At 35.6% G+C, this 16,676-nt stretch overlaps 1 protein-coding gene across 1 annotated transcript in view; it reads right to left on the bottom strand.

The window, feature by feature from the left end:
- The window catches only part of FANCL (FA complementation group L), a gene marked incomplete at both ends in the record, with an annotated part of 77,290 nt that overhangs the window by 44,774 nt on the left and 15,840 nt on the right, over positions 1-16,676 (bottom strand). The window contains 1 exon segment of the mRNA XM_079720927.1: positions 13,004-13,104. Coding sequence (XP_079577053.1) covers positions 13,004-13,104 — 101 coding nt within the window.

Raw genomic sequence — 16,676 nt, 5'->3', positions numbered from 1 at the left:
GCCGTTAATACACCAGCCCAGTGCTTAATGCAGTCATAGATCTCTGGATTATTTACAACGTGTGTCAAGGCTCATGCTGTGGTCAGTGAGCACTATGTTTCGGTTTTCCATCACCGGAACCTTTGGCACACACAGCATGTTCCTGTCAGACTCTACTTATGTACACATTAAACTTCCTGTCAAACTCTCTGATCCATTTCTGTAGTTTCATACAATATGAGACTTTTATGCTTCCTTTATTTGTTTTTCTCCTCAATGAACTTCTCCTTTATTATAAATAATGTTACTGTACAAAAGCCTGGCTAGTATTAGTTCATATACTCAAATTGATCCTCTAAGGAAAATGCTTATAAGCACAGGTACAGCCTGGTCTCCTAACAATAAATTTTCTTTTTGTGCAATATATAGCTTCTGACACTTAACCTGGGCATGTATTCAAGATGACTAATATTTTAAACACATACCACAAGCACAATTGTTTTGGCTTTAAGTTGCTCTAAATGCATGAATTTTTTACAATAGAAACCAATACCCTTTGAAATATATCATTCTGTAAAAATATGGTCCCTTGAGAAGCATAAGCTACTGCCAAAAAGGTTCAAATTTAGCAGTATATTTACTATTGAACTGGGCATGTGGATATTTTTTTGACATTTTTACAATACCATTCTCTTGTAAAGATAAAAAGTAGTCTAACAGTATTGCACAACTTATCACCCAGACTGATGGTAAAACCTGTTAAGAGTTCAAAACTAACATTAGCCTCCTAACCTAGGGAACATTTTTTTAACAACACTATATGCTGTTTAGTCACTGGCCAGATATAATGGTAAAATGGGTCAATTTCAAGAAGTGCTGGGCAATAAAGTTCTTTCTATTTGTAATGAAAAACAGATCTAAATCTGAAGATACATATCTTCAATAATAGAATAAAAAGTAAAACAGAACAAGCTTTATCAACAGAAAAAAATTTTTATCATAATCTATAAAAAGTCTAGAGTCTTAGAAAACAAAAGAAACTTATTCTAGAAATGTTTATTTACATAAAAATATCAATGACTCTATATAATCATTTTCTTTCAGCTTTATTTGTAAATGTCTCATATCCCCCTCCCCTCAAAAATTTACAACATCAGACTTTATCACAAGTTTTATCAGTATGACTCTAAGGGTTAGATACATGGGCATCTGACTCTTTGAAAACATCAACACTTCAGATTCAAGATGTTGAGATGAGCATATGCATTTATATCCTCTCTCTACTCACACACAGAAAAAAGGAATTTTAAAAAGATATGCATAATCCCACAGTTATAAAAAGCACAAGGAATAGCATCAATCAAAGCAAATTTTCAACAAACTTTATAAAGATGTAAAGTGGTCAGAAGAGCACTGAGTAACGAAACAGATTAGAGGAGAGAGAAAGAGGGCTCCAGGAGGGAGACAGCTGGCAAAAAAAGAAAGTCTGCAGAACAGAGGGTATTACTTGTATGTGGGAAGAAATTAAGGAAAATTTTAAAAAATACGAGAAACAAAAATGGGAAGAGGAAATTTTAAACTAAATCATAAACAATAAAGCTATGTTAAAAATGGTAATTGCTCTACCATTAGCTTTTCAGTGAAAAATATTTATGTAGTCATAAAAAATTGAACTGCTTACTAATTACAATTTTTAGAATTCAGTAATAGACAAAGCTAGCAGACTTAATTATAGTTACAGAAACTAATGTAAATATATTTGATCATTGCAATTTAAAACAGAGACAACAAAAACTGAGAAGGAGAAAGGAGAAAGATATGAGGAGGAAAGATAAGAAACATTAAATTTTGTAATTGCTAATTTGAGAGTAAAAGATACCATCTTTAATTGAACAGACATGAAAGAAGTTTAAGAAATATTAAAGCAAATAGAAGAATAAAAGAATAGTGATGAAGGGAGAGAGAAGGCAGTATATGAACTAAATCCATTTTTATTATAGTAGTTAATCAGTATGTAATTCTGATCAATCAAGCAATGCTGAATATAGGCATATTTTTTAGAAATACAGAAGTTACTTGTAAACATGAACATTTCAGAGTGTTTGTCTCAAAGTATAAGACCAGGGATGGGATATGGTATGGAAAAAGCCTGCTGCTTTTCATTATAAGCCCTAAATAGTTTAGAAGCATGATGAATATATACAGAGAGAGAGCAAGAAGGAATAGGGAGAGAGAAGGAACAACTAAATCACCAACTAGTACTTTTCATACTTCTCACTGCTGCTTGGCATCAACATGTTCAAAATCACTACGGAACATCTATAAAATAAGACAGAAATAAACTAAAGTTCTAGTCTTTTGTTTGCAATCACACGGGCAAAGTTTAAGATGTAGAAATAATACATTAGAGAAAAACAGGCTTATGCTCAAAATACTGCCCTGCAGTCAAAAGGATCATATGGTTAATTTTGTTAAGCTTTAAGACAAAATTCAAACTTTTAAAAATTTATAATTTCAGGTTAATCTCAGCATGGTCATTTAAAATTAAACATTTTACCCATGTTGATTCCTGTCTACTTTGTTTGGGGAAGAAGGAGAAAATTATTGTGATTACTATCACGTTTAGTACATGTGACTGAGATTGGCAAGTGTGCTCTAGTATTTATTCTCAGCTTCTTCCTTTTGGTAGTAGGATCCCAGCTACTGTAGCACTCCACCTAAACCGAGTTTTAGCTGGGTACACTCTATCCAGCTAGCAACCCTTCCAGCTGTCCTTGGGTATCAGCGTATCACTAAATTTTGACCAATGTACTGCAAGCAGAAGTGATATGTGCACCTTTTGGATCACTTATAACAAAATCGTGGCTACCCCTCCCCCAATCCCTCCCATTCTCCCTTCCTGTAGAGTGGAACTTAGGCCAATATGACCCAGCAGAGACCATGCCAACAAGAACAACCTCTTAGTGCAGCTCTGACCAACAGAACTTTCTGCGATGATGTAGGTATTCTATATCTGCACCGTCCAAAACAGTAGCCACTCATCATATGTAGCTACGGAGGACTTAAAATGTAGCTAGTATGAATATTAAATTTTTAATTTGAGTTAATTTAAATGTAAGTATCAATAGTCACATGTGGCTAGTAGCTACTATGCTGAACAATGCAGCCAGTGGATGGTTGAAAAGCAAAAGAAACCTGGGCTCTTGGATGACCCTGTGAAACAAAGCCACCAACTCACTCTTGACCACCTGCCTACCTGTGAACTGTTAAATGAGAGATGAATAAAATTCTATTTTGTTTGAAACACTGAGGATTTGGAGTTCTCTTTGTTAAAAGCAGCTCAGCCTGTACCTTAACTAGATAATCAATATTTGTACCTATTCAAGACAGAAAGGAATATCTTAATGTTTGGTCTACAGAAGAGATATTAAAGGGGAAAAAACAGCAATAAGCTCTTACAAGTAATATTAAAATCAGTTTGTCTTTAAAAAAAGGCTATTTCAAATGTTCTCTTTTATTGGTAAGTTGGATATCTCAATTTAAACAACATGAAATAATTTCTACTCATTTAAATAATACATTTTGGGCAACTTTCATTATTGGAAAGCTCAAATTTTTGAAAAGTTATAAACACATTTAAAACTTATAAGTTTAGGTATTTACTACTCAGCTAGACATATTCCAAAACTGACTAAGAAATTATAAAAACATAAACATAAAAATCTAAAGAAATAAAACACTATACTTTTTGCATTTTACTTTGCATTTATCATTTGCTGCATTTCTTTATAAGTTACTGCTTGCAATAACTAAAATGGCACTAAACTTAGAGTTAAGGGTTTTTTTTAATTTTATTTATTTATTTATTGGCTGCATTGGGTCTTCGTTGCTGCATACTGGCTTTCTCTACCTGTGGTGAGCGGGGGCTACTATTCGTTGTGGGGCATGGGCTTCTCATTGTGGTGGCTTCTCTTGTTGCGGAGCACAGGCTCTAGGCGCCTGGGCTTCAGTAGTTGTGGCTCGCGGGCTCTAGAGAGCAGGCTCAGTAGTTGTGGCTCAGGGGGTTAGTTGCTCCGCAGCATGTGGGATATTCCTGGACCAGGGCTCGAACCCGTGTCCCCTGCATTGGCAGGTGGATTCTCAACCACTGCGCCACCAGGGAAGCCCAAGAGTAAAGTTTTTTAAACGTTTGAAAGGGGTATTAATACTTAAGCTTCAGAGAGGTTTTTGTTGTTGTTCTTAATAGGTGAATGTTATCAGTATAGAAAAACAGAATGAATGTGCTTTATATCTCTTGAAATACTGTACTTACTTTGACCAAAAGCTTAAGTTATACAGTTTTTTTCATTAAGTATCTAGATGCATTTATGTACTAATAACATCAAAAGGCAGACTGAGGACCTTCATGTTTTAATAAAGCACCAAAGTTTCCATTTCCACTCTCAACTTTAAGCATTAACTACTTCAAAAAACAACCTCCCTGGGCTTCCCTGGTGGCGCAGTGGTTAAGAGTCCGCCTGCTGATGCAGGGGACACGGGTTTGTGCCCCGGTCCGGGAAGATCCCACATGCCGCGGAGCGGCTGGGCCCGTGAGCCATGGCTGCTGAGCCTGCGCCTCCAGAGCCTGTGCTCCGCAACAGGAGAGGCCACAGGGGTGGGAGGCCCGTGTACCGCAAAGGAAAAAAAACAAAAAACAAAAAAAACAACCTCCCTAGTTAACATTTTTCCTCCCTGTGTTTTCTGTACACCAGTCTATCCTGCCTTCCATTAACTAGATTAATCTTCCTAAATATCTGTTTAATCATATCAACCACTTGCTCAAAAATACGCAGTGAGTCCCCATCACCTGCATATAAAGAATCCTTAGCCTAACAGTCAAGACCTTTCAGTCCAGCCCTAATATTAATCCTCTTATGTGAGCAACTGATCCACTCCAAAGTCCAAAAATGAACTGCACATTTCCATCACTACAAAGTTGCCTCCCCCATTCCCACCCTTTTAAGGCTTTCTATATTCCTCCCAAGCTTTCCCAATATCTACTTCCTCTCAGAACCTTCCTAAATTATCCGTAGCGCAAAAGAACTTCACCTTTCTCTAAACTCTCATACTGCTCCTTTTAGTGTTAAGTTTTGCCTCCCAATCAAATAAGCTTTTTTTAATAAGCAATATGAAAGTTTTATTTTTCTATGTATGTGTCAATGCTCTATGTATTATATGAACATAAACAAGCTGCTGTCAGACTGGTTCATATTTACTGATTCGCATGTAAGTTTTAAACAACTAAATGAGAATTCTGTTTAACTAGATACCCTAAACATATTACCAATGTTTTGAAGGACAATTTTTTCACTATCATATAATTTGCATTCAGTGATTTGGATATATGTATGAGGTAAAAGCACTCTATTTATAAAGGTCATTTAGAATGAAATTCATACTTTTAACATCTATATTCTTATGCGTTATACAACAAAATTATCATTATAATTAAATCATAACACTAATTATATGTTGTAAAACTCATATATAGTCGGACCTTTTGGTGAACTAGTGTCTCAACAACTTTATATTTACCTTACACAAGGTATTATTTGAGTCACATAACTTATGTTTCTTTTCAACCCTTATTACTAAGCATCATTGGTTTCATTTAAAAAATGAAGAGTATGTGGCTCTGAGAGGTTATGTGACTTGCCCAAGGTCACACAGCTGATAAGCCAGAATTAAAGCCCTTGTCTCATTACTGGAATTAATTTAGTATTAACAAGTATCTCCATTTCTCCCAATGTTATATAATTATTTGAAATGCACTGAGAATTAGAGAGGATATCACCATCAATGAATTAAGTCCATTTCAAAAATATTGGACTTAATTAAAAATCTAATTTATTACATGTTGACAATCTTTCAGCAGCACAACAAATTTAGTAAAACTCAGCTCTTTCCCAAAATAAATTTAAAAGGCCAAATAGTTTAATTCTACTCACTCTAAGCGATAAATAATATGCTGCATTAAAAAGGACAAAACCATCAGGTCACTACCCCCTGTTTGAATCATTTAAGCTCTGAATTCTCTAGGACCATGTGATTACTAAAACAAACATAAGATATCCTATAAATAAAGTGACTATGCATTTCTTTTGAACTGGGACACTTTTGAGACTAAAAGGGGCCACGATAAAAGGCATAAGTTAGGACTATCCTAGGTAAAGTGGGATATAAATCAGCCATTCTATAAAGCAAACAAAGCTTTCAACTTCAGGACATTCTTAATACCAAACAGAAAATCCTATTAAACCCCAAGAATTCTGTTTAATTCTTACTGTTTTATTGAGCCATTCTGTAACATAACACAAGCAGAAGTTAACAGAAATCCATCAAGACACTTTTTTGCATCACCCACCTTTCTGAGCCAGTATAACACCCAAAATCATCCACAACTTCATCTTACCCTTAGGACAACTTGCTGTTTTTAGTGTGTTTTTAAAGAAGTTGTAACAAGTATAGAAATTACAATAATAGCAATCAAACTTAAGATCAGCTACTAATTCTCAATGTCATTTCTATTAAAAAAAAAGGTATACGAATATAGAGGGAAAAGGAAAGATTTCAATCATATTTTAAACATTTCCTTTTTTCTAACTTAATTTTTTATAAAGCTTGATACTATAGAACTGATTAGATATGTCAAGTATGTAATTTAAAAACACAGCAAGGTTTTCCTTACCTTAAAAAAAATCCTTCTTTTATTATCAGATTTTACTATTCCACTAACAAATCTACAAGATTATTATTTAGAGGGTAAGTAAAATATAGATATTTTATTTGGTCTAGGAATCATGAAGATTCTGAAAATCCATTTAAATCAATTTGTCATGCAAATCATTATGTGTGTTATTTTAAAAGATATTTTAGATTAAGAAGCTAGACAGCTGCTCAGGCAGCACCTCACAAGGTAACAATTCCAGCATGGGGACAGCACATATAGCTCTGAGGGTCCTGAAACCCAGTATTATCAGTGTGCCAAGTATACCAGGCCTGATTTAAGAATTAAGTCACAAAAATAAAACTGAAAGATGTTCTTACTTTGCCAGACAGTGCTGGATTAATACGGACAAAATCATACTATTTGGCTTCTCAAAATCAATCCATGCAGACAACTTCTCTTCTGCTAACACACTGTTTATTTGTAAAGACTATGAAACTAACTAATGATTACGTAACAGCAGGTATATTCTAATTCAATCATGCATCCTAGTCACTATAATTAAACTATGAGCTTTCATAAATCTAAGCAACAGATTTCAAAACTATCATTTGCACATGGCCAATTTTATCCATGGTGCAAAAGTCACACTTTGAGGCTGAAAACTAATAAAAACTATGTCCAAGTACTTGAGGGAACTTTACTAAAGGCTCCATACCAGAGCAATCCCCACAGCACAACTCCAGGGAACCATCATTCACGCCTAAGCCTGAGCACTGTTATGCATCCAGCCTTGGCAATATACACTCATCTTATATACAAAGCTGGGGATATGTATCTTGAAACTTATTCTGAGAATTAAACAAGAACTCTATAAAGTAGCTAGCAGGAACTTAAAAATGGAAGTTCCTATATATAATAATCTAAGGGGGAGACAAACATTTATATTGTGATGAATGCTATGGCAGAGGCATTCATATCCTTACCTTTGGCTTTCATCTATTATCTAAGTTAGAGACCTGTTCCTTTTTCTCCGCTATCAGAACAATGTATACAAAGCAAAGCAAAGTCAATACTCCCTATTTATCTATAAAAATTTATTCCATAAAATATTTTATATACTTGCACTATTTCTCTTATAACTTTGTTGCTAACAGCTCTCAAAAATCCTATAAGTATATACCATAGTACCTATCTGAGTTAGAATTAAGTACTACTGGGATCCATCTACTTAAATTCTGACTCTTCCACTGGATTTAAGTTCCATGAGGAATCTTAAGTCTTGCTTGTGTATCTTCACTGCCTTACATTATAGGCATTCAAAAAATAATAGGTGGAAAAAAATGAACAATTCAAAAATCTGATATTTGCATACTCAATGCTTCAACTGATTTTCATTACTGGAGTTCTCCCAATAATGTCACATCTGCTTAGAAAACTGCCTCAAACTGACTATATCAAAATAACAGAAATAAAACTAGAAGAACATTTCTTCTTCCCTTTCCAAACCCTTCCTCCATTCCTAACTATCCTCTAAACACTAAGATCTTAACATTTAAGCATCAGAAAATAAGTCAAAATAATTTTTCTCTTTTCTATCACTTTAAATCCCAAGAATGATCAGGTCCATGACATCAACGCCTCAAGAAAAATCTTCATAACTTCAGCAGAATTGTCAAGAGTGCATCTCAATTCATCACTTGTCTTCTGTCTCTTCCCTCCATTGTTCTGCTAAATTTTCTAAAAAAGGTTTCATCCATCCCAAATCCTATTCAGGAATGATACCTTATCAAATAAAACGTAGTTTCATGAATACGCATTAACCAGTCCTCAACATCACCATAATAGTACATTTAAAATTATATGTAACATCCATTTCTGGCTAAAATGGAGTACCTTACTTAAGACCAAAACTTCACTGAGAACAACTAAAGTAGCCTGATGAAAGGGAAAAGAAAAAAAAAGTTTGAAGGTGTCAAAAAATTGCTAAAGCAACCAGGACTTGAAGGACCAAGGTCCTGAAGAAGGGGGAACAGAGGAGAAGTAAGCCAACACTTCAGTCATTTTTCCTTCAGGGTATTTAGCAATTCTGGGCATAGGGCAAGAAAAGGAGGATCTGGGTAAATGGCTCAGGCAGAGAGCTACTAGTAAGTGGCAAAAAAAAAAAAACAAAAACAAAAAAACAAAAACCCTAACAGCACTTCTGGCAATCTCATGAGGATAGAGAAATAAAAATAACAGACTTAAAGGGCCAGAATCTGGTGAAAAGATAGGGTCAGAGACTGCGGCCATATATTCTGGCAATTTTCCATCAAAACTTTTAATAAACTGCAAGGGATAAGAGGATAAAAAGCCAAGCAGTAAGCCAATGAAAAACAAAGGATAATACTTAGAAATCTCATAATGCTGAGGAGAAATTTATTAGAATTTAGAACCTACCAGTGGGAAAAAGTCCCAGTGAACATCCCTAAGCTCTCAGTGGGAACCCTTGGAGGGTTACCGGTAAAAGCAAAGTAAACAAGAGGTATATGAAGCACTGCCCAAAATGCAACCTAGACTCTAATGGGCTAAAGGTAAACTAGCCTAATGAAGACAAAGATTAGAGTTTAGGATCTACCAAGGGAGAAATCCAAATGAGCACACTTGGCTCTTGCTTAAAAGCTCTGGAGGTTTATAGCCTGGGAGAGGGAGAGGAGCAGTAAGAGCCCTGCAAAAAACGACAACCCACCCTGAACCACTTCAGTCTCTATGGCAACCTGCCCCCACTTTATTTTCCTAGCAAAGAAAAAAGTAAACCCTTTGTAGAAGAAACTATCATCTGGAGCTTCCAAACTTTTTAATACACAATTTCCAACACTCAACAAATATTATTAGGCATAGCACTGCAGCCTGAATGGCCAAGGGCAAGTACAGAAGAACCGCCAAGACAGTGAAAAAAGGTGCGTTAACTAGAATGCCTACAAATTAAGCCAGTTTCCTCATTTCTCCCCTTTTGCCGTTTTTTTTTTGTCTGTTTGTTTGTTTTTCCCAAAGAAAAAGCAATCATGTTATTGAGAAGAGACACAGAGGTTTAAGGTTTTACATGTTTTTTTGTTATACAGTATTCAATTTTGTATTGATTCAATTGTGAAAATAAAGAAAAACCCTTACTCTTTGCTGTTAAAAAGAAAAAAGTCTAGGCCTTGGTATTCACCCAACAAAGTTGAAAAATAACATCCACATGAAAAATCTGCACATAGGTGTTTACAGCAGCTTTATTCATAACTGCCAAAATTTGGAAGCAACCAAGATGTCCTTCAGTAGGTGAATAAACTGTGGTTCACCCAGACAATGAACTATTACTCAGTGCTAAAAACTTATGAGCCAAGAAAAGACTGAGAGGAAATTTAAATATGTATTACTAAGTGAAATAAGCCAATCTGAAAAGGCTTCATAATGTATGGTTCCAACCATATGATATTCTGGAAAAGGCAAAACTATGGAGACAGTAAAATGAACAGTGGTTGTCAAGGGCCAGGGGAGAGGGAGGGATGAATAGGTAGAGCATAAAGCATTTTCAGGGCAATGAAACTACTTTGTACAATATTATAATGACAGATACACGTCTTTATACATTTGTCCAAAACCATAAAATGTACATCACTAAGAGTAAATCCTAATATACACTATGGTTTTGGGGTGATAACAACGGTGATAACAATGTGTCAATGTAGGTTCGTCTACTGTAACAAATGTACCACTCCGATGGGGGATGCTGATAATGGTGGAGTCTATGCGTGTATTTGGGGGCAGAAAGTATATGGGCAATCTCTGTACCCTCCTAATTTTGTGATGACCCTAAAACCACTCTAAAAAAATTAAGTCTATTAACAAAAATTAATAAAAGCACTAGGAATGCCAAGATCCAGGACTGTATGACAGAAAACCACAAGAAAAAAATAAAAAAATAAAGAGACTCAAGGGGATCGAGCTTATGGGAGTAGGTAGGAAAATTTTAAAACAACCATTAAAAAAAAAAAATAGAGAAAAAGATGGAGAATTTCAACAGAGCATTAAAATCTAGTAGAGTTATCCTAATATCTAACAAAGTAGACATTAAGGCAAGAAATATTGCTAGATTCAAAAAGAAACATTTAATGATGAGGGAAAATCCACAAGGAAGATGCAGCAATTATAAATGTGTATGCACTCTAAATTAAAAACAGAACTTCAATATGATCCAGCAATTCCACTTGTGGGTCTATGTCCAAAGGAAACAAAATCACAATGTCAAAGAGCTATCTGCACACCCATGTTCACTACAGCATTATTTACAATAGCCAAAACATGGAAACAACCCAAGTGTCCACTGACAGATGAACAGATAAATAAAATGTGGTGTATATATATATGCAATGGAATACTTTTCAGCCATAAAAAAGGACATCCTGCCATTTGCAACAACCTGGATGACCTATAATGGGCATTATGCTAAGTGAAATAAGTCAGACAGAAAAAGACAAATACTGTATGATCTCACTTATAATGTGGCATCTAAAAACATACCCTAGGGCTTCCTGGTGGCGCAGTGGTTGAGAGTACGCCTGCCAATGCAGGGGATGCGGGTTCGTGCCCCGGTCTGGGAGGATCCCACATGTCGCGGAGTGGCTGGGCCCACGAGCCATGGCCACTGAGCCTGCGTGTCTGGAGCCTGTGCTCCGCAACGGGAGAAGCCACACAGTGAGAGGCCCGCGTACCGCAAAAAAAAAAAAAAAAAAAAAAAAAAAACCTAAAAAACGGAATTCATAAATACAGAGAAAAGATTAGGGGTTGCAGAGATGGGTGTGGAGGGTGGGTGAAATGAGTGAAAGAGGTCAACAGGCACAAACTTCCAGTTAGAAAATAATTAGTGTGAGTGTAATGTACAGCATGGTGACTAAAGCTAATAATATTGAACAGCTGACCTGAACAACATGGCGGTTAGGTGCACCAACCCCAACACAGTCGAAAATCCACTTATAACTGCACAGTTGACCCTCCATATCTGCAGTTCCACATCCACACGTTAAACCAACAGCAGATTGGATAGTACTGTAGTACATATTTATTGAAAAAAATCTGCATATAAAACCCCGTGATACTCAAGGGTCAACTGGATTGTATATGTGAAAGCTGCTAAGAGAATAAATCTTCAAGGTTCTCATCACAAGAAAAAAATATGTAACTGTGTACTTATGCATGTTAACTAGACTTCTTGTGGTGATTATTTCATAATACATACATATATTGAATCAGTATGTTGTACATCTGAAACTAATATAATGTTCTGTGTCAATTTTATCTCAATAAACTAACATTAAAGGGAATTCTTCAGTCAGGAGGAAAATTACTCTAGACAGGATAGAAATGCAGTAAGGAAGGAATGAAGAACACTGGGAGAAATAATTGTGTGTGTATGTTTAAAAATACTGACTTTAAAAACAACAATAATAACGTTGGTCAAATTTAAATACAGAATTAAAATGCATTATAACAACAACACAACAAAGTGGAGAAAATTCATTAAAGAGTTTTAGATCCTCGCAATATAAGAAAATTGGTAAAGATAACAATGTATATTTTGCTATGTGTATGTTGTAATCTCTGAGGTAACCTCTAAAATAATAAAAAAAAGTATACCTAACAAGTTAATAGAAAGAAAAATATAATAAAAATTGTGATTAATTCAAATAAAGGCAGATGAAGAAAAAAACACAAAATACATGAGACAAATAGAAAACATACAGCAAGATAATAGACATAAAACTAAATATATTGGGTGATGTCAGTGAAAATGGCAGTCAGAAGTTCCTAAAATTCTCCCCTCCATATAATAGCAACAAGAAAACCAACACAAAAAAACTGTCAGATAAAAAGGTAAATATGTAAGGTGATGAATGTTAATTAATACAATTGTGGCAATCCTTTCACAATGTATAGGTATATCAAATCATCACACTGTACACTCTAAGTATGTAAAAATTTTGTCTATTATATCTCACTAAAACTAAAAGAAAAAAGAAAATAACGTTATATGTTCAGTGAAAATATGGTAACATCTTAATTTACTGTGTACATAAAAATGTTATTTTTTTCCAAATTATATTTAGAATTTTACCTTGTAGGTCAATTTTTTTAGGATAATATACCTTTAATTCACAGCCACAATAAGAATCAGATACTCTAACTACATGACACTTTTGACTAAAAACAGTACAAAATAAATTGCTAAAACTGCAAATATATTAATTGAAATACGTAAGAGAAAGGCATTTCTAAAACATTTTAAAATAGACATACTTATCCCAACCAAGAGTTCCTATCTCTTCGATAAGGCTTGAGTAGAACTGGGGAGGAGGAGGTAGTACATACAGCTCTTTTTTATTCTTTAAAGCAACTTCCTGTTTAAAAGAAAAAACTTGAATCAGCTTAGGAATGCTACACAATGAATTATTAGTACCTGATTATGAAACACAATTCTGTAATCTTTGCACCTAACCAGATTATCCATTATTTTTATGGAAAATCCAGCTGAATGATTCCCCTTCTCATAAAAAAAGACATGAAAAGGGTAAAAGACTGTACTGAAGGTCATGTAAAACTGTCAATTATTATACCATACAAACTTAAGACTCTCATGTTCTCCTAGACTATTATTCCTATCAGAGATGAAAAAAATTCACACATACACACATACACAAAACCCCCTCATTCTCAAGGCTTCACTATTTTTCTACTCCTGTTGATATAAAGAAACATGTACCTTTTTTTTTTTTTTTTTGCGGTACGCAGGCCTCTCACTGTTGTGGCCTCTCCCGTTGCAGAGCACAGGCTCTGGACGCACAGGCCCAGCGGTCATGGCTCACGGGCCTAGCCGCTCCGCGGCATGTGGGATCTTCCCGGACTGGGTCACGAACCCCTGTCCCCTGCATCGGCAGGTGGACTCCCATCCACTGCACCACCAGGGAAGCCCCAGAAACATGTACCTTTAAAGAAAAGCCTGAACTCTATGTACATTGCCTAGACTGACATATTTGCACACCTTTGTGAATCACATTCTTACAAAAACCCTTCATTATCACAATAAATATATACCTGTTAATTTCTTTCACTGACTTACATGCTATATTACTCCCAGACCAGCTAAGTGTTTTTTCATCTATCTGGCTAGATCACAGCTCCCTTCCCTGCTAAGCCCACCTATGATATCTTTAAGATGGTTTATGTTCCCCCAAACAAAACTAAAATTTACATTTTTTTTTTTTTTTCCTGTATGTGGGCCTCTCACTGCTGTGGCCTCTACCGTTGCGGAGCACAGCCTCCGGACGCGCAAGCTCAGCGGCCATGGCTCACGGGCCCAGCTGCTCCGCGGCATGTGGGATCTTCCCAGACCGGGGCACGAACGCTGCATCGGCAGACAGACTCTCAACCACTGCGCCACCAGGGAAGCCCCTAAAATTTACATTTTTACAAGCAATACAAACATCACTAGAGTTGCTGAGGCTGAAAATTACCAGTTATTTCAAAGGTGCTAACCTAGACGAATATTTTATTTGGAAAATAAAAATAAATGTATCTATACAGATGTTCATATGGTCTGGATTATCAAAAGGTTATTATAAAAAGAAATAATAAAACGAGAAATTAATAAAAACCAATAAAGAAATTAAAAACCAGATATAATAATAACAAAAACCAGATGGGAAGAAGTATAAAAATTATAAATACTTCTGGTAACCCTAATAATAAGTATAAATTTTTATTTAAGTATATATTTATTAGTCCTTATCCTTTTTTTTTTTTAACAAGCATAGGAGACAATTAAATTGAGGTAACACTAGAAAGAATAGATTTTTACAAAACAGCATTTCAAAATCAGGACTGTTTACTGAAACTACTTTAATAGAGTTCTAAATCTGCTTTAGGATAAAAACAAGCAAACAAACCAAACTGTGAAAGCAGGTTTGTAAAGCCCAGAATGTCTATGTGAATTAGAAGGGAAGCTCCCAGAAGACAAAAAGTATACTGCTTTTTTATAAACTAAATACCTAATGCTGTATATAGATAGCCTGATGGTCCACAGAAATAAATTTGTACTATTAAGATTATCCTGTTACTAATACTACTACTAATAATGTCAATATCATTCCTGGACTTACAGATGTAATAGCTATACAGTATTTATTTGGAAATTTTTTTAAATTCAAAAATATTAATTACTACTATTCACGTATACTGAAGGTTAAAAATAAACTTGGATAATAATAAAAATGTACTTTATCTAGGTTTATGACATTTGTAAACTCTGCCTTCTACCTTGGGTCAGACAAGTTACTCCTATTCTAGAACTGTAACAGAGAAAAGGGCAAAGGCAGAGAAGCAAAGTGTTCTTTGTGGACAAGGAAGCAAAGGTACATGGAAGAAAGAAAACAGGCTTTATAAACAGGTTTAAATTCCTAATTTTAAACATTTCCAAGTTTTGAGGCCTTAGGCACTCAGTGACTCAGCCATAAAAAAGGAATAAAATAATTTACCCTGTTGAGTTCTTTTAAAACAACTGTTCAGGGCTTCCCTGGTGGCGCAGTGGTTTAGAGACTGCCTGCCCATGCAGGGGACACGGGTTCGTGCCCCGGTCCAGGAAGAGCCCACATGCCACGGAGTGGCTGGGCCCGTGAGCCATGGCCGCTGAGCCTGTGCGTCCGGAGCCTGTGCTCCGCAACGGGAGAGGCCACAACAGTGACAGGCCCGCGTACCGCAAAGAAACAACTGTTCATTTATCAGATATGTACAAGCTCCTACTATACGCCTAGTTATTACTAGGAAACTCCAGGAGAGATTTAACAAAATTTCCTGAAATAAGATCAACACCTACTGATTTCATTTGGGCAACATTCTCAATACTTTCACCAGTGATTATATTAAATGAACCCTATTACTAACAATACAACCCAATAAACTACAAATTCTTACATTTTTAGGTACAGTGCCATAAATGTGCAATAGTATCACCAACTCTGTCCACAGTTGCTTTAGAAAGCTAAAGTATAGGATCTCATTTTACTCAGAAATGCAATAATAAATGTACTAAATAGAATATTGTGAATTGGAGATCTCCAATTATTTTAAACTAATGAGTAGTTCTTCAAAATTAAATGACCGATAGAGCTTAAAGTTAGTTTCAGTAGTAACAAGCCACAGTATATACAGTTTTTACTCTGGTTCCCTTACTCCAAGGATCCCCAACCCCCAGGCCATGGCCTGGTCTCAGGCCTGTTAGGAACAGGGCCACACAGCAGGAGGTGATGCACAGCAGGAGGTGAGCGGCAGGTGAAATGAGCAAGGCTTCATCTGCCGCTTCCCATGGCTCGCATTACCGCTTGAACCATCCCCCCATCTCCCCCATCCCCCCACCCCCCAGCTTTGTGGAAAAATTGTCCTCCACAAGACCAGTCCCTGGTGCCAAAAAGGTTGGGGATCACTGCCTTCGTCCTATTTGTACAGGTTATCAAAATTATGATTAAAAAGACAAAAGGAACTTTTCAAACTTTTGTTCAATGTCAAGGAGATGTAAACCAAAATACGCTTCACTTCTTCACCTTACATTTTTAAAGGTTATCCTGCTGTGGCCTTTGACGAAATTGATAATGAATGTTGATAATCCTTATTAATTAGGGTTTACAAATTTATTAGTCAAAATTTAAACTTTAGAATCTGATATTTTTTATACTCTTTATTTTGATCCCAAACTTTTCACCAAAGCTCCACCTCAGTGGGTTGTTACGAGGATTAAAAAAAGGACTCAAGACAAATCTAGCAAGTAAATAAGCTCTGAATATGTGGCAGCTGCTCCTAACAATAAGAAGGCCTCAAAAAGAACCAAAAAGAAATATCAAACTGCTTTCAGCTGTTAGTAGCTATATATTGGTATTGTAATTTTGTAAAACAAATATAAAGAAATATTTTATAGATATGG

This window comes from Hyperoodon ampullatus (genome assembly GCF_949752795.1).
Source record: "Hyperoodon ampullatus genome assembly, chromosome: 15".
Lineage (NCBI taxonomy): Eukaryota > Metazoa > Chordata > Mammalia > Artiodactyla > Ziphiidae > Hyperoodon > Hyperoodon ampullatus.
This window is presented reverse-complemented; position numbering and strand designations above follow the sequence as displayed.